This window comes from Gigantopelta aegis, chromosome 4 (genome assembly GCF_016097555.1).
Source record: "Gigantopelta aegis isolate Gae_Host chromosome 4, Gae_host_genome, whole genome shotgun sequence".
NCBI classification, from domain to species: Eukaryota; Metazoa; Mollusca; class Gastropoda; order Neomphalida; family Peltospiridae; genus Gigantopelta; species Gigantopelta aegis.
Genome location: NC_054702.1, coordinates 113,180,499 through 113,207,055, shown reverse-complemented (window position 1 = coordinate 113,207,055; position 26,557 = coordinate 113,180,499). Strand labels below are relative to the sequence as shown.

At 35.7% G+C, this 26,557-nt stretch overlaps 1 protein-coding gene across 3 annotated transcripts in view; it reads left to right on the top strand.

The window, feature by feature from the left end:
• Positions 1 to 26,557, top strand: part of LOC121371826 (non-POU domain-containing octamer-binding protein-like) — a 78,157-nt gene that overhangs the window by 41,198 nt on the left and 10,402 nt on the right. The window contains exon 9 of one of the 3 annotated variants that reach the window (XM_041498001.1): positions 3,193 to 3,808. The exons of the other annotated variants lie outside the window; for them this stretch is intronic. Within the exon in view, the coding sequence (XP_041353935.1) occupies positions 3,193 to 3,438 (246 nt within the window). The 3' untranslated portion in view covers positions 3,439 to 3,808. Of the gene's footprint in view, positions 1 to 3,192; positions 3,809 to 26,557 lie in introns of those variants that run through there. 3 annotated transcript variants of the gene reach the window in all.

Sequence of the window (26,557 nt, the reverse complement as noted above, 5' to 3'; positions counted from 1 at the left end):
AGCATCCCGCTGCCAATCATAACATGGCACAGCATACACCATTAGATCACAGGGAATACACTGGGTCACAGTGACTTAAAACACGCCTCCACCATGAGTGTGGTACAGACGTAATACACAACCTATTATCAATCATACTACCAATTTATTCTAACTTCTGTTATGGTGGTGGTTGTGGATTCTTCTATGTTTTATTTTAAATGTGATTGTGGAAGTTATGAGGATAGAACTGTGTTGAACTGTATTTGCATCAAATAATAATAATAATAATAATAAGAGACTGGTCTCCCATATGGCCATAAGGTACATTAAAGATTTAACATTTGTTCATAAGCACCCCTCCCCCCAATAACATATATAATACATGTAGTTGCATACATTGCAAACAAAGCATCAAATACACATGGTATACATATTGGGGTTGGTCTCTCGTATAGCGTTTTTAAGTTAAACAAAGTGAAAGAGAAAAAAGAGTTACATTTGTTTTTATTAACCTGGTGACACTTTGATACCTGAGGGGTAGGACATAGCTCAGTGACAAAGTCCTCACTGGATGAGCAGTCGGTCTAGGGTCGATCCCTGTTGGTGGACTCTTTGCACTATTTCTCATTGCACCCAGTGCTCCACATCTAGTGTAACAAAGGCTGCGGTATGAGCAAGCTGCTGTCGGAAAGAGTAGCTCATTTCATGGTGGTAGTGGATTTCCTTTCATCTGTGTTGTCCTTCACCATGTTAAATAAAACATTTCTCCTTCCTTCTGCACATGTCTGGGTGGGTTTTTTTTGAAAGGCTACAGATGGTGCATTTTTAATAGGGTGCACTGAACAGTGATCAATATCATGGTTGCATTTGTATTTGTCACTAGCTGAACCGAATACACAAATACATATATGTAATGTTAACTGTACAATTTGTTTCTAATTCACATTAACCAAAACGCAATACTGATTCGATTGTTTTGATACCGTCCAAACCTGTTTTGTATTAGATCAAACACAGACTGATATGTTTTTGTTCAATGCATTGGACTGGTATGTGTACCTTGTTATAGAAACTATGTGTACCTTGATTTCGCTTAGACTGAAAAGAAATGTACGACATTGCTTACCTGTTCGAGGACAAGCCAATTTTGTTAGTGCATGCAATGTAACTTAATATGTATCTAAATAGCTGATTAAAGCAAAATAAATTGGTGTAATTCTTAACGAGAATTCTAGCAATACAAATATGATTTTAAATTGATTAATACATATCAAAAAGAAGAAAAAACTTTCCTGTGAAAATGTGAACATGTTATAGTATTCCTTAAAAAAACGTGCTTCTGGACTAGACAATAGACACACCCATGATTAATCAGTTTTTACTTTAAATAAATAAATGTTCTTCCTTTGTGCAAAACCTTTGCACTTTTGTATTCATGGATGTGAATAAATATTTGTATTCACCACCTCATATTCGTGATATGTATCGTATTTGCCACCATGTGTATTCGTTACACCTCTAATTTTTAACATTATCATTTAGCAGATTACAAAACTTCTTTTATAAAATTTTGTTCTCGTAGTGGCTATGTACTGTAGATTTCATGATGAGGATCTTGGGTTGTGATTTTGAGTATTGCTTGGGTATGTACTGGAGATAAGTTCTTCATTATTTAGTACCTGGATTATGGGACTTGTGTGAAAATTTACATTTAACCATTTTAGCTCTTTAAGACATCTTTTTGCAAATGTCAAAATTAGTCTTGAAGCTTCATTTTGGATTTTTGGTGTAATTTGTCTGGGGTTGGTTTGGACAATGTTTCTTTACTGTTGTACAGTAATTAATTAATGGATAGAACTAATGAATTGCAGAAAATGTCATTGTATTTTTAGTTTTTTCTTTAAAATATTAAGAAGAAAGGAAACTTTTCGTATGGTGTGATGGATATGACCTTTCCAGCTTAAGGTTGGATCAGTGTATAATTATATTTTAACAGTTATTTGCTGTTTGCCTTTTAAGATTTTGAAATGCCTTGTGAGTTCCTAGGGAAAATACCAAAGTTTTGTTTTTATATGGAGTTTTTTCACTGCACCACCTGTCAACCTGTATCAAATCTTGACTAATAAGTTTTTGTGGAGTAAAGCGATCTTTTTCAGAATGAGTCAGCAGCAAATAATATGGCTTGTGATTTATATTTAAAGGAATGTCGTTAATAAAAATGACAAATAACAATGGACCTAATATTGATTCTTGTGGTATCCCCTATGTTATAATCATAGTTGCAGAGGCTATTGTCTACAAATTATTGCCATGTGTTGGGCATGTTTAATAATGCAGTTTCACAAAAATATTCAAGTCTACAGCCTGAATGATGAAAAAAAAATCATGTCCCTGAGATACCATTTATCTTACAACATATCCAGGTCACTTTCGCTTGTTAGATACATTTTAAAGCAACTCGTAAGATAAACGGTATCTAATGTAGTATTCTGTATATCACTGTTTGACCAATAACCCAATTCAAATATCCACATATGATGCTGCAATGTCATTATATATGATGAAATCTGCACAAGCCTTTTAATTTTGTGGAGTTGATCATCTGTAGTCAAAGATGAAGTCCCATCAGACTTCAGTTATTAATTTTAAGTTCTTAAAAACAGATCTGCCTTAGTTGTGTGAACCAGCAGAAGCTTTGCAAGATGATTCTTCATAATATTGCAATTGTGGTTTTACTCTTTATTATAAGTCATATAGTTGTGTTTTATATCTTGTATATTAACATGTTTGGTATGTACCCTTGGACACGTGTATTGTATTTGCATTGGTTCATTGTAATGAACTCAAACCTGGTGACTGACACATCTTATATTGATGATTCATGTTTTGTTTTTCTTTTTATGGTTTAACATTAATGTTTTTTGCAGCATATCCAGTTCTCTTCTCAGATTTTGTTTTGTAACAAATAAGTTTTTTAAAGAAATCAAAATATAAAATGGAAGTAGTATTATATCTGCACAACGGATGCTATTTTGTATATGCTTTTTTCATTGACGTGTAGCCTGACAACTAATGCTGTGATTTTTTCCCTTTCTCTCCATGTTCTTCGATCTGATGTATGCTGCATTTCGGTGACCTTATTACGATTATCTTCTGTGACTGTTTGACCTGTGCTCGACACTTTGTGAACACTGTAATCTCTGATCACAGCAGCGACAGAGTCGCTTTGATCAGCCTCCCGTAGGTAACAATGAGGGTCAGTTCGGACCCAAGTCCGGAAACATGGGCGGTCCAGGGGGCCCAATGGGTGGAAGCCCTGGCAATATGTATGGCAACCAAGGAATAGGGGGTGGTCCAGGCATGCGAGGAGAACGAGGTGAAGAAGGAATGAGCCGAAGACGCGAACCAGGCCCACGTGAAAACTTCGGCGACATGAAGAGAATGAGGCGATACTGAGACTTAACACTAGACACTAGCAATTCTGATCTGGAAATTATGAACATTATGTATTATCATGGATATCAGTTAACTGACACTTGATTATTTCTTTTATGCTATTATATGACGGAAAGTCCATTTTTATAACAGACAGCAAATAGAAGTGCTTATCATGGAGCAAAAGATACTGCAACTGCAAGATAACTTTCTTTTTGTGTTTTTGTTTGCTCCGTATTGTGTTTGGTGGTAATTGTTGTTTATGATCCCGTTGTCTGGGTGGAAACCTGTCTGCTGTTGTCTTGATCCAGTCATTTGTGTTTTAGTATCATGCTGTCATCTTCATTATATGTTGTACACAGTTTTAATAGAAATAAATTTATGTAGTCCATATCAACTTCCTCCTTTTTCATATAACATTGCGTAAAAATGTGACCAAAGTTTGGTTATTTACCAGTCTTAACAGAAATGTGGTTTGGGTTTGAGCAGTGGCAGATTTGGATATTTTAATTACTGTGATGGAATATTATAATTGGTTCCCATGACTTTATGGTAACAGATAACAACAGTTGTGGATAATTTCATTTTTGTTTTGCCTTTACAAAGTAAAAAGCTGAGATTAGGTATTACTTTTCCAGTGTCGACTACAACATAAGCTTTTGTGTTTCTCACAAACTATTAAGTCCTAGTTCAAACTTGTTTTTTTTTTTTTAACATGCCTTAAAATGAAAATCTATGGATGCAGTTATGGTAGGCGAGATATTTAATGAAATTCTTGTGAAGTATTTACAATTAATATGTAGAACGTTGACTGGCTGAGGATAAACACTTGCCTACCTAATGGGCTAATGATATCCGTTCATCAAGTAAATATCATGGCTGGATCATTGACCTAAAATTCCTTGTTCCAGCCATAATCATCTGTATTTTGCTACCTGATTTCTGCTTTAAACGAACTATAAACCAGGTTGCATGACTAATTATGTACTAATTGCGTTGCATGATCCAACCAATGCACCACAACTGATCAACGGCTGTGGTATGTGCTGTCCTGTCTGGGAAAGTGCATATAACAGATCCCTTGCTGCATTAAAAAAAATGTAGCGGGTTTCCTCTCATGACTACGAGTCAGAATTACCAAATGTTTGACATTCAATAGCCGATGATTAATTGATCAATGTGCTCTAGTGGTGTCATTAAACAAAACAAACTTTTTTTGATAGTTGGATGTGGACATATTATAAGCAGGTCATTGTTAGGAAAAATTGACACCAGCATTTAAAGTTAAACTTAACAGAAGAACTGACAACAATTTTGCTGCTTGATAAAAATTCTTGCCGTCACTTGAAGGAATAAGTTTTGGTTTTTAATTTGCCAAAATTACTGGAATAGAATTGTTGTAGTTTGGCTCAAGACTGCGGCAAAAACCTTTTAGAATTGACGTAGTTGACAGATTCTTAAGCTGGAGCCCTGTAACTTGTTAGATTGTTCTGAAGAGATGGTCTCTTGGTGAACTTGTAGTGCTGATGTGTGGTTGGAATTGTACTTTGAAAACCCCACATCATCATTTTTATTGCACACGACAAGATGCAAGAAAGTTCAAGCATGTTCTGCTTCACACAGTCAAATCTGATTCTGCGAAAAAAAACCAGGATTCTGTGCTTCCATGAATTCCAGAGTTTGGATCATAAGTGCAAGATGAGATGGAATCCCCAAAATATCTACATAATTTTTACAGTTCCAGTGGGGAAAGAAAAACCCTGCCCAAAATCAATTCCTTGATTACCTGATTAAGTGCTTAACATACCTTCAAGATCAGTTTTGTGACTATTGTAACTTAGGCATATTTGAAATGGATAATAAAACAACAAAATTCAACATTTGAATATATTATTAATGTACACTTGGCTATACATTTTGAAAATAATCTTCACTGGTTAAAGATGTGAATCAGCAGTGTATTTGCTCTACGGTTCTACTTAATCTGTTGTGATATTTACGCAGGATTTTATAAGCACTGAGTTACTATTAGGTCACTCAGACGTCTCATTGTTCTTGATAATTGACCTTCTGTCAGTATAACACACAAATCGCATAATTTATCTAGATTCTGAACATCATAGGAAAGTCTTGTTCAACTGTTCATAAAACCAAGTTGGTTTACTGTACCAGAAGTTAAAATTAGATGCACAAACTGTTTCTATGCCAAGTTTTAAGTGCGTCGTCAATGTACCCATGCCACAAAATCATGACTAGTAATATTTCTAGTCAACTGAAAATTGATTAGCAATTACTTCTTAATGTTTTAAAATTGTGTAGCGATCTCTGAAACATGCGTAGCACCTTCTCCACATTAATGTGTGTATTTTTCTATTAAACTCGTGACAAGCATATGATATACATTGATGGTACTCTTGTTAAAATGTTTGAGCACAGTATGGAGTTTTATTAGAGTATTTCATATATACCTCATAATTGGTCTAACTACAAATCTTTTTGTGGTATCTTAAAGAGAATTTATATTTTCTCCAAAGATATCAAACAAAGCTTCCAAAGGCCAACTTTCTTTCCTAAATTACAATTTTATTAAAAGTTTGTTCAGTGTGAATACTTATCATTAAGAAATGGAAATCGTATTGCAGAATTAAAAAGAAATAATCTGGATTCCCCATTATAAATATTTGATTTTAGTTATTTATTATCATCATTTGATTATTTTATTTTTTTTATCATCATTTTAGTTATTTGCCATCATTTATTTAAAAATACTTTTTAAAAATTTCTATAATTAATGATTATCTGCTCTCAGTTAAATATTATTCGCTTCGGTAAATTTCTAGGCAGTAGCTAATAATAATCAAATTTGATACAACAAAGTGACCCAAGTCATTTTAACTACTCAAGTCTTAACTACTGGTATGGATGTCTATCCTCAAGGGAACATTATCATCCCACTCCTAGTTATGTAACTAGTACATATGTGTGTAGTACAATAAAAAGGTCATAGTAGAATAAAACTACTTATTGTTCACAGTTTAGGGCGGGACATAGCCCAGTGGTAAAGTGCTTGCTTGATGTGTGGTCTGTCTGTGATGGATCGCCGTCTGTGGGCCCATTGGGCTATTTCTGATTCTCGCCAGTGCACCACGACTGGTATATCAAAGGCTGTGTTATGTGCTATCGTGTTTGTGATGGTGCATATAAAATATCCCTTGCTACTAAAGGAAAAAATGTAGCTGGTTTTCTCTCTAAGACTGTCAAAATTACGAAATGTTTGACATTGAAGAGCTGATGATTAAAAATCAATGTGCTCGGGGGTGGGGGTAGGGGGGTATTGGCTCTATATGAGGAAGATCAGAATTAAATTTGAAAGGGGACTTTATTTATGTCAAAATTACCTGCTCAACTAAGTATGCTGGTGCTGCAACTTGAGGTGGGAAAAAAGGTATTCCATGTAATTTTTACATCACTGAAATTAATGCAGTGAATGAAATGCATTATTATGGTAGACTACGAATGATGTTGAAATGTCCTATGTTGGTCAAGATGAAGATTTTCCAGTTGAAATCATCATGACTGAACTTGCAGCGCACAATGAGAGTGTATCCTGGCCTTGCTGAAAGCATTCATCAAGAAATCACGAGGAGCTGGAAGAAATTCATAAGTATTGTGCATTGGTGTCCGATGGTTTGCGAATATCAACATGTACCCGAACTCTTATTAGTCCTCTACTGGTCCACCTAGAGGGGGCTATAGGTTTCATCTCGGTCCTTCTGTCCATCTGTCCATCTGTCTGTCTATCCGCCTGTCCCACATAGGTTTTGCGACTTATGTTTTTGGTAATGCTTCAAGATGTTGAGGTGAAATAGGTTAATAGTTCAAGTTTGACTTTCATGGTGATTTACCGTATACTGCCATGTATTGGCCGACTTTTAAAGTCTAGAAATACTTTCCAAGACAAGAGTCAGCTTGTACACTGAGGCAACAAATTGGTTAATAAAATCCTGATCGAAAACACTCCCGACGACTTATAATTATTGACCAGACCCTTAAAGCCTTTCACAGCTTATGTAACAATAATATGTGCACTGTATAAATAAAACACCCTATCATGCAATATTATATACTTTTTTGTCTTAAATGCATTACAAGTTTGATGAATTTGAAGTCATTTGAATGGTAAAAACGTGTTCTTTCCACCCGTCCGCCATCTTTGTTTGACAGGACAGAATACAGCAAAATTCTAAATATTATTGTTTTGTTGGGAGGGTGCATTAAACTGTGAAGTAATACCATAATTAAGCTCATTAATGACTGAAAAAATGTAACATGGATTTCACGACAATAATTACCCCCACAGTTGTCACATGACCATACTATATTTCATTTCATTTCAACTTATTTTCGTGCTTATATCCAATTAAGGTTCAAGCATTCTGTCCTGGGCACACACCTCAGCTATCTGGGCTGTCTGTCCAGGACAGTGGGTTAGTTATTAGCTGGTTAGTGAGAGGGAAGAGGGTGTAGTGGCCGTAGACCTACCCATTAAGCCCTTAAGAACTCGCTCTGGGTTTTAGCCAGTACTGGGCTGCAAACCCGGTACGTACCAGCCTGTAGTCTGATAACTTAAGCACTGCGCCACCGAGGCCGGTTGACCATACCATATGACAAGAGAACTAGTCTCGATCATTTTATATTTGCTTTCCTTAACTCCCGACACTTCTGTCTATATCATTTTGTAAGTTTGGATCTCATGATTTCGCCACATGCACTAGTGTGAACAACAGTCACGGACCACAGAATCGTGTTTCTGTATGTGGGGAAAACGGGGATTAAACATGCCTTAATGAGTTTTATTATTTGCTGTCCAGTGAATAATTTAATTACTTGTGTGCAGTGATATGTTACAACTTCAGTTGTTTATTTTCCTGTTAAGATTTATCGGTGCTAAATTATTTTTGCATGGCATGGAAGACGTTAGCATTGCAATGACGATTACTGTGTCTGTTATAATTAAAGAGGAAAAAATAGAATGAAAAAGAAAAGCACACGTCTATTTGTTGACAGTGTTATTAAAATCAGTACAATGTACAACTGGACAAAAGATGAGTAAGAGGTCGGCTTATACAAGGAGCCAGCTAATACACAGCAATATACGGTACCCATTTTTGACAGTGTTATGGCCCTTAAACTTGGATTTAAACAAAAAATTGTTTAAAATTGTTGGGCCCAGTAGGGGACATGTATTGCATGAGCAGTACTCCAGTACTCGAATGTGGGTTTTTAAATTATTATTGTTTTTTACGTTTATTTTATTATTATTATTAGTTTGTGTGGGTTTTTTTTTTTATGAATCCCCCCTCACACACACACTAGGTGGTTATGAGTTTGAAATGTTTTGAAATTAGACTGCATTTCATGTACTTTAACACATTTTTTAACAGCAAATCTCTTATTAAATTCTATCAAAAAAAAAAAAAATATATATATATATGCATTAATTTCCAAAGTTTTAGGGTACATAATTTTACCCTCCATAACTTCTGGCAGAAACCCTTAAGAGGCTGGTCAAGTAGTATGTAATACTTGTGGGCTGGTTAAAGAATGCTTGGTGCTTGCATTCAACCAGCATTACAGGACAAGTTTATGTCCAATTTTGTATTAATTGTTAACAGTCCCTTCACAGACACATACACCTACAAATACACACACACCTAAACAAACACACACACACACACACACACACACACACACACACACACACACACACACACTACACACACACACACACACACACACACACACACACACACACACACTACACACACACACACAATACACACACACACACACACACACACACAATACACACAATACACACACACAATACACACACACAAAACACACAACACACTACACACACACTACACACACACACACACACACACAATACACACAATACACACACACAAAACGCACACACAACACACTTTTTTGCTAATAATAATACTGTTTCCAAAAGCCCCTGCGTGTGCTGTAACCTCACCGTGGTGCAGGGGTGTAACATTCTCTTTGAGAATGGCCAATACAGCTCAAAATTGAAGTTTTGAGTAAAATTCAGTATCCGTAAAATTCTGTGATATTTGTGTTTTTGCACAGTTCTTTACACTGTTTTTGTTTAAGTCTTGAATTTTTATATTGATGTTGATCATCACTTTATTTATTTGCATTACCAGAGTTTGACACCCAATAGCCGATGTATTTTTCGTGCTGGGGTGTCGTGCTGGGGTGTCGTTAAACATTCATTCATTCACGTTTCCAGAAGCATGATATTTGAACTGCAGTGGCTACATATTCATCGTGCAGAATTTTTTGTTCTTCAGAATTTTAGGAAATTATTGCTTGTTGGACATTAATTTTCAATAATTTCAGAGAACATGAGATGACAGTTAACAAATCCTGACTTTTTATATCTAAGGTTTTTGTGTTTTGGGAGGGTTTCTTTGGTGTGTGTGTGGGTGGGTAAGGGTTGAAAAGCATGGATTGCACAGAAATGGTTGGTATATTTTGTTTTTTATATCATCATCTGCTTTGGTCATCTCATTTACTATGGCACCCTAAATGCTTTCCTTCATATTTCCATATAGCCATGGTAAGTTTTATGACTTCCACTCCCAAATGATTTCATTTTCTTTATCATAGATCTGTATAAATTGGACATTAATTTATTTTTAATATTCTATATTACAATAGGTACTTTTCACATACCAGTATTACATTTTTAGACTCTAGGTAATCTTTTTAATATATCATGTGGGGGTTTGGCATGTCAGTCAACACTGATACACAAGTACATGTAATTGCCACTATATGGTATATGATCTCATTTGGATCCACAGTGTCGTAGTGCATCACAATATTATTATTTGAAGCAGCGCAACTTTATTTTTTGTATAGTTGGATTTGTTATAGCTACCGCGGGAAATTAAATATCGCTGACTCACAAGCTCACGGTCGATGCACCAGCTCAGAGAGACCAGCAATATATTTTGTGTGATTATTCAAAACATTATTTCGTGAAAATATTTGTAAAGATAAATCAGGTACCAGGTTTTTTGTAACCTTAGAAGCCTGAATCCTGGCAGCTTTTTACATACATTAACTTACACCAGTTACAAGTGAATTCTAATTCTTCCACACATTTTGCAACATGTTGGAAGAGTCATATAGTAACATATAGGTCCTATATTATAGGAACTTCGGATTGTATTAAATGTAACGTTATTTCTAATTCAACAATTACACATTCAAGATTTCTCAACAGTTATCATATTTACAATCTTGTGCACACCATCCAACTGCAGCCGTTTGGAATAAATTTGTTCTTTAGACTGAATTCCAATGTTCATATGTCATCTTCTACTGGCCTCGGTGGTGTCGTGGTTAGGCCATTGGTCTACAGGCTGGTAGGTACTGGGTTCGGATCCCAGTCGAGGCATGGGATTTTTAATCCAGATACCGACTCCAAACCCTGAGTGAGTGCTCCGCAAGGCTCATTGGGTAGGTGTAAACCACTTGCACCGACCAGTGATCCATAACTGGTTCAACAAAGGTCATGGTTTATGCTATCCTGCCTGTAGGAAGCACAAATAAGATCCCTTGCTGCCTGTTGTAAAAGAGTAGCCTATGTGGCGACAGCGGGTTTTCTCCAAAAAACTGTCAGAATGACCATATGTTTGACGTCCAATAGCCGATGATAAGATAACAAATCAATGTGCTCTAGAGGCATTGTTAAATAAAACAAACTTTACTTTTCTTTCATATGTCTTCTAATTAAACTTTTTCATAAGGACTATACATAATCATGGGGCGGGATGTAGCCCAGTGGTAAAGCATTTGCTTGGTGTGCGGTCGGTCTAGGATCGATCCCCATTGGTGGATTCATTGGGCTATTTCTCGTTCCAGCCAGTGCTCCACAACTGGTGTAACAAAGGCCGTGGTATGTACTATCCTGTCTATAAGATGGAGCATATAAAAGATCCCTTGCTGCTAATCGAAAAGAGTAGCTCATGAAATGGTGACAGCGGGTTTCCTCTCAATATCTGTGTTGTCCTTAACCATATGTCTGATGCCAGATAACTTAAATAAAATGTGTTAAGTGCGTCGTTAAATAATACATTTCCTTATACATAATCATAGTTGCATATCGTATTAATTATGTATACTAAATAGCCACCTATTGTTGCTGTCATTGGTAGATCATCTCATTCTCTTGATACAACAAGTATCTGCACACAAGAATATGGTCTAACACTCCTACATGTCAAGAGTTATTTATATTAACTGAACCTACATGTGTGGTGTTAGAATCTGAATAAGTATTTTTCCACAAGAATATATATAGACCTTAATAATGCAGGGCTCCAATGTAATGGCAGCCATGCAGCAAATCATCACAGGGCCCTAGTCTATGCCCCAGTGCTCTACAATAAACTCTTTTACAGCCAAATTGGCTGTGCCTTATTTGGCATTCTACTAATTAGTCATCATACTCAAACTGACTCTTGAAAGTTGTTTTATAATGAAAACGTGAAACCCCTCACATTTCTTTATTTTGAATGGGTGCTATTGTGTTACATTAACACACTTGTTTGAATTTGCCTTTTTCCCCTGTCTTTTAGTCATAATGCTCTTAAAAAAATATATCTGTTTAAGCCAAATGGCCTTGTCATCTAATTTGCCAAATTCGAGGCCTGATAATGCTACTAGCAAATGTTCGCTTAAATTGGCATATAAAGTAAATACTACACTAACATCAACACATACTGAATGGGATTACCTGGGCTATCACAGATAAACCTGAGCTACATCAAATTCTGTAATGTATTAAACCTGATGGGAAAAGGCATGAGTGGTCCAGAACCAATGCCACAAAACCAGGTACAGATTTGTCTGTCCTTGAGGTGTTTTGATAATGAAACATACACACAAGAATACTATATGTACGTATAATGACCACACTGTATTGCTGTAATGCAAGCCAGATAAATACAGTGTATTCTTCCTGTTACCGTCTATTTGTGGATGGATTGTTCTACTCCAGCTGCTAGCTGAATCCTCTGGCTAGACAGAAAACACTTTTCAGGTAATTATTCACAGAGGTAAGTAAATGGTAAGTTATTACAAATGTAAAGTATGTGGGTTATATGTTTGATGGTATGCATAGATCTGTCCAGGTGTGTGGGACTACAATGGATGCATGTACTAGAGCTCTAAACAGAACGCGCAATTTGTATGTTTTAAACTAATGTCTTAAGTTTTATTGTATTACTGCAATAAAACAAAACTCTAGCAAAGAATTTAATGATGTGGCATCTTATTTTCAATAATGCTGTCTTAACAATGAACAGTTTCAGTAGTTTAATTAAAGAGGCATTATTTATAGATTCATATCATGAAAAAGTGTATTCTTTTAGTGTAGAATCATTATTTAAATAATTATTTGATTAATCTTGACAGCTTTTCAGCAAAACTTTTCATATTTGTAATATACATACAATCATTAGTAAATAAAGTTTTTATTCTATATGGCATGAAGTATGGCAGTTTGTCACCTAGCTACTATTATTACAATATGTGGTAAGGGACAAGACACCAGTTTTAATTTCATGCTATGATGTAAACTTGTTTTTTGTGTTTGTTTTTTGTTTTGTGTACTTGAACAATAACTAAGATTGGTAGTGTGGGGAGAGTAGGGGTTCTGTTTATGCCTTGTAGCATGATTGGTTCTTTATTTTTTCTCCTTGATTGATTTGAACTTCTTCTTTTTTTCAAGTGAAGATGTATAATTCGTCCTTGCAATGTAATTCAAACGTAAGTTTCACAGATAAATATTATAAACTATTTTTATTACAAAAAACAAATAAGGTAAACCATTTCTCAACCAAAATTATACCAAAGGCTGTAATATTTTTTGTCCTGTTTGTGGTAAAATGCATATGAAAAGAAAATTGCTGCTATTCAGGAGGAGTAACCTATGCACTAACAAAGGCTTCCTCCTTGCTGTCCAGACCAAGTAGGTTATTACATGCGATGAGCAGGCAAGCACACAAGTTGGGTGTGAGGGTGTACATGTTCTGTACAAAGTATCTTACATCGTCATGGTACTAAACTGATTCCACCCATCACCTGATTTATCACACTACAAAACCTGATGTTTATTACAACACACCCACCTCCCCCCTCCCTGTCTGTCTGTCTCTCTCTCTCTCACACACACACACACACACACAGTTTGGTGCACACACACCACACACACCACACACACACACAGTTTGGTGTCCACACACACACACACACACACACAGTTTGGTGTCCACACCACACACACACACACACACCACACACAGTTTGGTGTCCACACACACACACACACACAGTTTGGTGCACACACCACACACACACACACCACACACCACACACACAGTTTGGTGCCCACACACATTCTGATGCTGCTCTTGTTATTTTTATTTTGTGATATAACTGCACTCTTATAGAGAACTCATGTTACATGCTGATGATTGTCAAACCCACATACTGGTACTGATTCCTCCATGCTGTATCCTGATGGTGATCAACAACATGCTGCTTTGTTCCTCTATAAAACGGCATGCTTATACTGCTGCCAGATCCAAAACTAACTGAATAAATGAATGCTTTATGACTGAACACTTTGAAAAACAACTATATGATGTCAAATAAAGATAAATATACAACCCCCATCTCCCAAAATATTATTCACAAAACAGTGTAAACAGCTATGATGGGTTATATCCATTGAAGATACCAGTCAAAAATACAAAAACAAACAACCCCTCCAACTTATGGTCAGATCATCAAAACAGTGTATGGGGCAGTGGTAGACAAAATCATGCCATAAACAGCATTGCACTGAACAATCAGCACAACTTAAATCAAACAAAGTTATTATTTGTAGAATAAGAATATATTTGTATAAACACATTCAAAATGTTCAACATTAAAAAATCATGCCAATTAGTGGCCATATACACCATCTTTTTTCTGTTTTACAAATGGCAGTTGGTTAATTCTAAAAAGTTGTCAGTTTTAAATGAAGGATCTTGTTTCGCCTTTTATTGTTATTATAAGAATTTATGAATAATGCAGTTTTTGCTTTCAGCAGGGAAGTCTACCCAATTTCCTCTGTACAGGTAACCACAAGAAAATATGTGGAGGCTGTCTACACCATCAGTGACAGTATAATATAAATACCATCTTTTGTGTTCACACAGCAGGTATTGATTTGGATTGTAGTCATAACGGCCCCAGTACTAAACGGCCTTAACAATAATTGGTCAAAACTGCCCTAAAAAAGTCAAAACGGCCAAAGTGAAAAAGTCAAAACGGCCCTTAACAAAAGTCAAAACGGCCAAAGTTAAAAAGTCTTAACGGCCCTTGAAAAAAGTCAAGACGGCCTTAGATATAATACTTTAAAAATGTATTTCATCTACACAAGTGTCGAGAAATGCAGGAGAGTCTTGATGCGTCCTTCAAAATAAGGATGTGTGTTGATCATGACGGTATCAAAGATTGGTCTATCAGTCTTTTCAAATACACGGTCAATTGGTGGTCTTAATTATATTAGTAAATTGGGGAACAGTCCCGTTGTGGCCCCCGGGTGAGCAGCGCCACTAGGAACTCGTTCAGACGATACGCACTCACCCGAAAAGCCTAGATGGTCCACTACAATAAAATGTTAATTGGTGGTCTTAATTACAATAGTAAATTGCATTGTGTAGGCTAATAAATTGTTACCAGTGATTCCTTTGTTTTGGTTGTTTTTATACATATTTTTGAACTGCCTGTGATATAGACTATATTGATTACTAATTATTACTAATGGGAATTAATTTAACGTGATAGTACCTATTGGCCGTTCTGACCATTTCTTTTGGCCGTTCTGACCATTTCTTTTGGCCGTTTTGACTTATATGTTCAGGGCCGTTTTGACCGCATACCTATTGATTTTATGGTGATTTGTGAGGAAGCATTTCATACAAATGTACATTTCTGTTCCTTGTCATCTTTATACTTTCACCTTTTCAACCAACTCACTGTTGCCATCATCACAGGATGTCCTTCTCTTCTATGAAAGTGTTAGGGTATGGATTTGATTACTCAAATTCCAAAATAATGTACAGAGAGTGCCTAATCATTCTGTATAAACAAAAAATTAATAAAAATTCTTTGAGTCTGTTTTTGCCTCTTGATTCCTTGTCTATGATTAGTCTGTCAGACATACTAATATTAATTTTAGAAGATGCATTATGTACACTTTTTGACTAATTGAAAACAACAGCAAAACTGTTAGATAAGTCACAGTTGCTGAAATAACTATTGGTTTATTACTTTTGGTTTATCTTAATTATCCTGGATTTCCAAGCATAACTTGTTCTGACTGATAAACATTTACAGCTGCTATCAATAACTGAGCTTCCCTGTAAAATGGTGGTTAATTTAAACAAATTGCTATCAAATCTATGTCCCAGATGAAATCATTTTAACTTGCATCCAGTGTTTGCATTTTTCTTTAAACACTTTCTGAATTGCTCAAAAATATATGTTAAAATGTGTTTATTCCTAACATATCTATTATTAGAAACTTCATCTAATCATATAGTATCTTGACTTGAAATGATATTACACACACACACACACACATACACACACATACACACACAGACACACACTCACTCACTCACTCACTCACTCACTCACTCACTCACTCACTCACTCACACACAGACACACACACACACACACAGACACACACACACACATACACACACCCACACACACACACACACACACATACATACACACACACACACACACACACACACAAGAAAAAATATATGCAAAAAAAGGCTAATCATACACCAAAAAACAATATATGCAGAAAAAAGGCTAATCACACACCAAAAAAATATATGCAGAAAAAAGGCTAATCACACACCAAAAAAATATGTGCAGAAAAAAGGCTAATCGGATGCTAAAAAATAATGTTTAATACATTTTAATTTGTCAAAACATTAACATTTTATTTTATTATGTTTGCCAGTAGCTGACTAGCTAGTACATCTGACAATAAAAAATTACTTCATACAATTAAAATGAAATACAAAAATGTGACTCTTTAACAAAGTTTTAGAATAGTACTTTTTCTCAAACTTCTGTCGCAGATGTTGAGAAATGGACATGCTTTGGATTGTACTGTAAACATCTTTTGTGTAAGTGGGTGAATGTGAGAATCCAGAACCAATTCCTTTGTAGCTTCCTAATCAGTGAAGATGTGCAGCACACTTTAAAAAAGAGAAAAGCCCAATGCCATGTATTGATTACACTTTTAAAATTGTACCTCCCTGCTAAGTTATTATGTATTGTTGCCAATTTCTGTTTCATGGTCACCTTACTAGTAGTGTCTGGCTCATCCGTATTTTAGCAAATGTATTGTGTGCAACATAGCCTGTGTCTTGTACTAATTGTTTTTGTGTTGTCTATAGTGTGGGTGTTTTCTTAATAAATGTATACACTGTTATCACAGTGTTGGTAAGTATACAATAGGGTTTACTTTCAACTTGCTGGTGTTGGGTTGAAGACGAACTTAACTACAATATAGATGGGTTGTTATATTTGAAATGTCACTATGCATAAAATAACTCATTGACATAAAATTGATTTGCCATATACATGTAGACATGGACTTTTTTAAAATAAAAATTATTTGCCAATATGCATAAAAGTGACTTGCCATGGTGTCACACTTAACTATTTGACAAAAAATTCATTTACACAAACATTATTTTCCTCAGTGACACACTCATTTGATATAAAAATTGTCTTACAACAATTATAAAAGAATGTAAACAGTACTTTGTGACAAAGTTTTGGTCTGATAATTTTTAATGCAGCATTTTGTAGCTTATCTGATATGAACCCTAACCGCAAGATGTTTGGTTACAAATGTGACGAAATACAGGTTTTGAAATTTCCTGATCAGCGTGCAATTGCCCTACAACTTTGTTTCCAATTTCAGCTCCACATGGATGGAGATTTTATGTTTACAGGTTTTATCTGAAGAATTTGGACAAGCCAGCAAATATCAGTACTATATCAGCAAGAAAAAGACTTCATATCGGACAGCCATCCATTGTCAGATCATCTTGCTTCATTCGTGTAAAAGGTTTGAGCGGGAACTCGAAATTCACACTTGCAAACCTGCCAAATCATCCTGTGCATTCTATTGCACAAACCACTTGTTAAACAAATTCAAACTCACCAACATTATTTCCATCAAATGACACAACCTGACTTGATTTTGTGCAAGCTCATAGAGGACCTTTGACAAGTGTTATCTTAAACCAGTTTGTATGGTGATAACCACAATTCAGATGTCAAACAGGAAAATCTGCAAAACCATGGCCATGATTGAGGAAGTCATTTATTGTCAGCATGGTAACTCTCATCCTCAGCTTCACTTTGGAGTTCTGTTCACCAAATACAAGTATTAAATTTTTAACAAAATAAAAAGTGAGGCATGATTTCTTGTTGACATTTTGTCCATCATTCAGGGCTCAAATTGGGATTGAGACAGGATCAACTGAACTTTGCATTTCACTTCATTGATTCTGTTTTGATGTCCGCTCAAACACACTCTGAACTGATGTATTTTCTACATATCATTATTAAAATGGTCAATGGTTCATTAAAGTCAATAAACCACCAATGAGAAAGCTAGCCAATGAGAATGTGCAGCCAGTGAGTATCTTACACTTCTGATCCAAGAATAGCATTTATAATTTACTATTTTTATTTTCTAGACTCCCAAGAAAATCATTGGTTAAACAGAGTGCCGGGGTGTCATACATAAACATTCCATTCCTTGACATAGGATAATTTACTTTCCATGAAGACTTAATACTGTGTGAATATAACAGATTGAAATTTTAAACTGACACCACCTGATGCATAATTTTATCACTTAGTTTAGAAATAGATATTAAATTCTGCTAGTTAACTATATACTGACCAGACGGTCATGCCACAGAAACATTCCAGTTTGATCCATGTCAGCAAAAAACATTTTGGTCCTGGAAAAAAAAGTGCAAAGAATGGCATCACTGCAAGTTGTATTGCTTACCAATTTTCAATGTGCCCGGGTAGTAGGTATTGGAAATTGTTTACTGGGAAGACATAACTATGAAATCATATATTTTATGCTAATTATTTATTTATTTACTTATTTAATTTTGTTTGTGTCAAATTATTTACTTGTCTACAAGAGTAGAAACAAGCACTCGCAGGATAGGGGGGGTGGTAAAATTGCTGGAACAAAGTACAATTTAAATGATGCTCAGACTTCACAGTAAGTAAAATCAATGCGAGCTGAACAACACTTAAAATGAAAGGTGCTAAGCAAGCAATAATATGGAAGTTTCAAATAAAAGCAAATATTGAGGTTTGGTTTTCAGGATCGTCCACAAATGTTGAATACTTATCAATCAATTATGGGGACTAGTGATTTTTCATTAGGTTGTTTAGACTATTAGTCTACCAGGCCAGTCAAATATTTTTATTATTTTACTTTTTTTCTAGTTCCATTATGATGATGATGATGATCGTCCCATCAACCTTTCCTTTGAAGTCTTTCATCCATTATCCATCAACTTTTCTTTTAGGTTTATCTCCAAGAGTTAAGTTACTACAGGAATTTTCATGTGCTATATCTACAAACTAATAGCGATTTCATAATTTGTGAATTTTTATAAAATTTAAGTCTGCCTCCTAGTGTTTTAACTGGATGGGTTTTTTGTTTTGTTTGTTTGTTCCAATTTGATTATATATTCTCAAAAAAATATTTGATATTACACAAAACCAAGTTTATAATTATAGTTCATATGGTACAAACAATAGTAAATAATATGAACAAAATTGTATACAGTATATAATTGTACAGCAATGATTTGAGGCCCCCAACCTTGTCATTGCACCCCAAAACCCCACATTGTTCTGAAACTTGGTACAGGGATTTTCAAGGCAGTCTGTATAGACTAATGGAGAGAGATTTCTGTTAAAAATGTTTGTTTCTTTAATAAATTATAATTACTTACTGTTCAATATTAAAAATTAAAATTTTATTGGATCATTCTAAAACTTGGTAAATGGATTCTTTGGGATAGTTAAGAGACCTTTCCAAATTTTGTAAGTTAGGTTTTTAAAATAATTAAAATTGCAGTTTAACATTGAATATTTCAATATTTAATAGTAATGGAAAGTCAATAAATCTAATAAACTATATATTTAACATTATTACACACCCGTTGGTGAGAACACAATGCATTATTTTTTGGTTACACATGGTTGTTAACAAATGTATTTGTGTTAACAATTGCAAGTCATACGACTGATTGCTCCTAGATGATGACCAGGTCACCAATTCCATACAGCCAATGAAAAAATACATGATGGAAATCGATTGGACGGTGACATATAGTTAACCTGACATTCATGTGTCTGTGATGCTTAAGTCAGCTACAAGTCCAACAGCTGTAAATAACTTTTATAACAACTTGTTATGAGATAAATGGTATCTAACGGCCACTCATGTATTATTATCTATTTATCAATCTTAAATTTAAAAAAAAGAAAAGTAAATAGCCTCTAGTTTTATTGTGTCCACTGTTTAAAAAAATGGGATTTATTGTGTAATGAAACAATGTGCATCCATCTGCCATTGAATATTTTGTCTGCTATTTAATGTAGGATCAGATACATTGTGTGATGTTTTCCTGGAAGCCATCATATTGCAAACCATAATTATATCATTTTTGACATGCTTGTTAATACTGAATCATAAACTTGGCATGCTGACGTAGCTACAGCTTTGGAGGCATTTGTAGTTGGAACATAAAAAAAAGTTGTTAAAGTAAATATTTACATTTAATTAACTATTTTTGATGCTGATTCCATATCACACATGGATGCATGTATTACAGTGGTAGAAACGGTCGCCTCACAGTCTGGAGCTACTTGTTAATGGATCCAGCTATCTCCTAAACAGCAGGGGCCATTTTATTATCTCATCTTGAAAAAGCTGAAAGGCAAAATTTGATTATTACTTTTCTGATGGTGTCAACTTTACGTTTAGCATATGTTTACATGTTTAGATCCATTTATTCCAAACTGGGGCAGGTGTTAGCTCAGTCGGTTGAGTGCTCGCTTGAAGTGCTTGTGTTTCAGAATTGAACCACCTCAGTGGATACATTTAACTGATTGAGTTTTCCCCTCATTCCAACCAGTACACCACAACTGGTTGAAGGCTGTGGTTTATGTTTTCCTGTCTGTTGGAAAGTGCATTTAAAAGATCCCTTGCTACTAATGGACCGGCCTCGGTGGCATAGTGGTTAGGCCATTGGTCTACAGGCTGGTAGGTACTGGGTTCGGATCCCAGTCGTGGCATGGTCTTTTTAATCCAGATACCGACTCCAAACCCTGAGTGAATGCTCTGCAATGCTCAATGGGTAGGTGTAAACCACTTGCACCGACCAGTGATCCATAACTGGTTCAACAAAGGTTTGTGCTATCCTGCCTGTGGGAAGTGCAAATAAAAGATCCCTTGCTGCTGATCGGAAAGAGTAGCCCATGTAGTGGCGACAGCGGGTTTCCTCTCAAAAACTGTGTGGTCCTTAACCATATGTTTGATGCCATATAACTGTAAATAAAATGTGTTGAGTGCGTCGTTAAATAAAACACTTCTTTCTTTCTTTTTTGCTACTAATGGAAAAATGTAGCGGGTTTCCTCTGTTGACTACAAGTCAGAATTACCAAATGTTTGACGTCCAGTAGCCGATCATTCATTAATCAATGTGCTCTAGTGATGTCGTTAAACAAAACAAACTTTAACTTTATTCCAAACTAGATCAATCAAACTTTTTTTTATAAAGGCTGTGGTATCTGCTTTCCTGTCTGTGGGAAAGTACACATAAAAGATCTGTTGCTGCATTAGGAAAAATGTAGCCGATTTCTTCTGATAACTGTGTCAGAATTACTAACTATTTGACATCCAACAGCCACACAGTGCTATAGTGGTGTCGTTAAACAAAACAAACTTTAACTATGTATACTGTTAAAACTAAGTAGGGGATATTCCATTTCAAATATCAATAATTAATTAATGAAATGAGATATAAAACTCAAAATAAGTGCACAATATGTGTTAATGTTCCCACTCGAAGAGCATGAAAAAACACCCAATTGGTTAGATCGCGAAGCACGTGACGTGATGTTGCATGTGCGAAAGTTGTGATTTGAAATTGAACACTTTGTGTGTATATTGTGTGCACACTGTCGCAATATTCATTCTTGTTTGTTGCTGGAATTCTAATCATGACCTTGCTGTAACATTCTTTACAACATTGTGTAACTTTTTAACAGTGCAACGTCTCCAACATCAGGAATGTCTCAGGTCTGTAGGCATGCCTCGCCCAGCGAATTGTGGCCCATAGACTTAATGTGTCACAATCAGTTGTTAGCCAGTTGTGGGCCCGATACCGACAAACCAGAAATGTGGATGATAGTCCCAGATCAGGACGGCAAAGGGCCACAACTCTAGATTCAAGACCACTTCATTAGGACTTGCACGGTTACCCCACGTTTAACTGGCGTTGGGCTCTGGTAATGTTATTAGACGAGTCCAGATTCACACTAGACTTCCATGATCGATGACAGTGTGTCTGGCGATGTCCCAATGAACACTAATCCAACTTCAATGTTCGGCCTCATGACCAATTTGGAGAAAGGTCCATTTTGGTGTGGGGTGGCATCATCATGACTGCCAGAACCCAGCTGCATGGGAGGGTCACTTGGCAGTACTACTGTGACAACATCCTTGCACCGATTGTTGTGTCCTTCGCACATCAGGCTGGATGCGATTTTGTTTTCAGGATGACAACACCCATGCTCACCACAACAGAACATCACCACACTACCTTGGCCAGTTCTAAGCCCAGACCTTTCACCCATTGAGCACATTGGGACATCATCAGACGACGTCTCCGAGAACTTTAACGTCAACCAACCAACTTGGCTGAATTAGATGCCTCTGTCCAAGAGGAATGGGACAGGATCCCCCAAAATGTTATTGTACGTTTAATCAGAAGTATGCCAAGTCGGATTCGTACATGCTTGGTGAACCGCGGAGGGTTTTACCCGTTACAAGTTTAAATATTGAAAACGTTGGATTGACAAGCACCACCCCTGTTGCCTATCTCTGTCTTCCCCGGACCTACATCACTATCCTGGCTATAATCTTTAATGCCAATCCCTTGTCACATGAGTGCGTGTGTGTTACTGTTAATTTATACTGCAATAACAATTAATATATATCTATTATATTGTGCTATATTTGAATATCCTCTACTTATTTTGAACAGTATATTTTCATTCTCCGTGCTTGTTTTAATTTTTTGTAGTATTTTTTTTATTATATTAAAATTTTAATGCTTTAAAAAAATTTAAACATGCACATTTACTACATTCTATTTTTTTAATATGCCTGGATACAGCTATGAGATAAACCGAATAATTTTATGGCAGGCCAGATATCTATGGAATTCAATTTGTCTGTTTCTCTATTCTTTTCAAAGCACATTGGTGGTTTTCTTTTACTTTTTCTGTCTTATCTCTTGGGGTAACCCATTGGTGTGGCACTTACTGATGTGTGGTCTGTGGGCCCATCAGTGGTGTAGTGAGGGGGGCCATGGGGGCAATGCACCCCCAAATCCTTTTTTTTTTTTTTTTTTTTTTTTTAAGTGTTAAAATCATACATACAGTGTGTAGGTTAGCCCCCCTCCACCCAGTAGTGGGTTGCCCCCCTTCCCCCAATATAAAATCCATACAGTAGTGTTTCCAGAGCATTACTCCAAACCCTTCAACATAACTTAATGGAATATTGTAGACATATTAATCTAGTTGTTTACTTGGGACGTTTCATTTTTGAATATTTTTTGTTACCATGGAAACAAATAGAATGTCCCACTTCACTGCAGTACAACTCCTAAAACCATTAAAGGTTCACTTCACAAAATGTTGTTGAGAAAGTATAACTACACCAGCCAAATGAGTGCAGTTTCTATTTCTTTAGCTGGGGAGGGGCTATTAAAGTATTTTTGTACCATTTTGATTCACACTTAAATCAAAGTGCAAACACTTACACACAAAAAAAAGAAGGTTGCATTAGAATATTGAAGTATAATTAGGACAAAAGTTGTGTTTCTGACAACAGATGCATTGTGGAAACTATAACGACGAGAATACCAAAGGCTGTGGTATGTGCTATCCTGTCTGTAGGATGGTGTATATAAAAGATCCCTTGCCAGGCTTTCTGCCAGAAAATAATTTGAGGATACGTAATAAAAACAAAGAGATCATAAGTACCCCTGCTTTTGAAAGTAAACGCCATATTTATGTACTTCCACATATTCTAAACAGTAGTTCTCTTACTGTAATCTTTATAAAAAGTATAAAGATATAACCATTAATATCCAAGAATTTAAGGTACATTATTTTACATTTTGTACCCTCTGGCAGAAACCCTGCTTGCTACTAATGATAAAATGTAGCAGGTTTCCTCTCTCAAACTATATGTCAAAATTACTACATATTTGACATCCAATAGACTGATTAATAAATCAATGTGCTCTAGTGGTGTCATTAAATAATAAAAAAATTGTGGAAGCTACAAATAAAAATATATCTTTGGCAATCTACATTATATATGTTTTTATATTTGAATTTTTTTTTTTCTCTCTCCAATTTTCTTTCTTTCTTCTTTTTCCCATCCTTTTTTAAAAACTAACTCATTCTTATGCAGCCACCAGGGGTGGGGAAATGCCCGCTTTTTCACCGATCTGGGACCAAATTGTATTGCCAATCCCACTTTTTCATTTTATTGGTGTGAAGCATTTGTCAATTTCTATTATGGGAAGAATTTTTTTTTTAAATTGTCACTGTTTCTACAAGTCCTTTCTGCCTTCATAATCCAACCGGTGTACATTTTTAATTCAAACAAGTTGTGTACATTATTAATTTCTAATAACTATTCCAGCCCCATATCTGTATAACTTACCTGTTTTGGGGCATATTTAGGTAGTGGTTATTTTGTTTGTTTGTTGTTGGGTGGTTTGTTGTTTGTTTGTTTGTTGTTTTTGTTCCACAAATATTTAGACTACCAATGAGTGTTTTCATAAATAGTCGCCATGAATAATATTAAAACTACCTAATCTGGACACATAGCTACTGTTTTATTTAGCCTACTGCACTTCAGTGTGGGTTCACTGCAATGACATCATTCTGAAACTTAATAAGCTCATACGAGATGACATCAAGAGCATGTATGATCAGAATATTATAAGCGTAGTACAAGAACTATATTGTGTGGGGAAAGGGATGAGGCCGCCACTATTGAATCATAAATATTGATGATTCCAGGTCTAAAAGTCTGTTAGAAAGGCTAAAACTTCTGTGGACCACAGTAGATTAAACCTGGGTTTTTAACAAATATTATTTATTTTATTTTATTTATTTATTTATTTTTATTTTTAATTTTTTTGTGGGTGGGGGGATGTTGTTGAAGGTCTTTTTAAGGATTGACACACAATTTGACAGTTTGAAAGATGACAGGAGATGGAAAAGATGTTCCTTGTTCCTGAATGCATGTCAGCCAAGATAAAATACAAACTGTATTATTAAAACGAAGGTTAAAAAAAATAAAGTTCTAAAGATGGAACATAGCCCAATGATAAAACGTTCACTTGATGCGCAGTCGGTTTGGGATCGATCCCCCATCGCTGGGCCCATTGAGCTATTTTTTGTTCCAGCCAGTGCACCATGACTGGTATATCAAAGGCTGTGGTATGTACTATCATGTCTGGGAAAGTACATATAAAAGATCCTTTTTAGCCCAGTGGTAAAACTATCGTCTGATGCACAGTTGGTCTAGGATCGATCCCTGTCAGTGGGCCCACTGGTCTAGTTCTCTCCAGCCAGGGCATTTGATTGGTATAAAATGCTAAGGTATGTGCTGTCCTGTCTATGGGATAGTGCATACAAAAATAAATGGTGGTGTATGGTCAGACCAATGTTCCAAAATTGACAGGACGATTTTTTTTGGGGGGTATGGTTTATTTGGGGGGGGTGGGCAGTATCCCAGTTGGATACTAACATTTCAAAATCTGGTATCCCACCTGACAATTTACTATCCACTTCATTGAAATTCATAAATAACATTGTAACAAACTTGGACTGCACTGTTCTCATTCCCAGTCTATTGCAACGCCGCATTCGCAGAATTCGTGCAATTTGCAATCAAACAGAATCTATTTTTGAATAATACTAACATAAATTAATGTTTAGCAGTGATTTATAAGTGATTCTGACATTATTAATGATAAACCTACTTGTATCAATTTTCGGCAGATGTGGAATCAATATCTCAACTAAAATTTGAAGGGAGGAAACCTCCAACAAAAACAATAGCAACTTAGTGGTTTCCCAGTCTATTGCTACGCCGTTGTTTCTCCAGTGTAGCATTAAACAGGGTATGAGTTGGGGGAGATATTGTTATGGCATAGCATTAGACTGGGTACGAGCTTGAAAATACTGTTACTTAACTTCACCAGTAAATGACGGCTTTCAATGTTTAGCGAAAACATAAAAACGCAGGATTAAAAAAACCCCAAAACATTATATGGTATCCCGGTGGGATACTGAGTTCTTGAAGTCTGGTATCCAAAATTAAATTCTGGTATCCCCGGGATATCGGGATACCGTTAATCTCGAACACTGGTGGGGTCTAAAAAAGATTGTACAGAAAAGGTCCGGTATATATACAGACATCCAAAAGAAACTTTACATTACATACATAAAATTTGAATAATTTGATAAATATTGTTACTAATTGAAAAGATCCAATTTAGAAACCACCTTACAAACACTTTGCATGTATCACAGACTGCATTGTGAACTTGATGATACTTTCATATCCCACCATACCATTTGTTGGT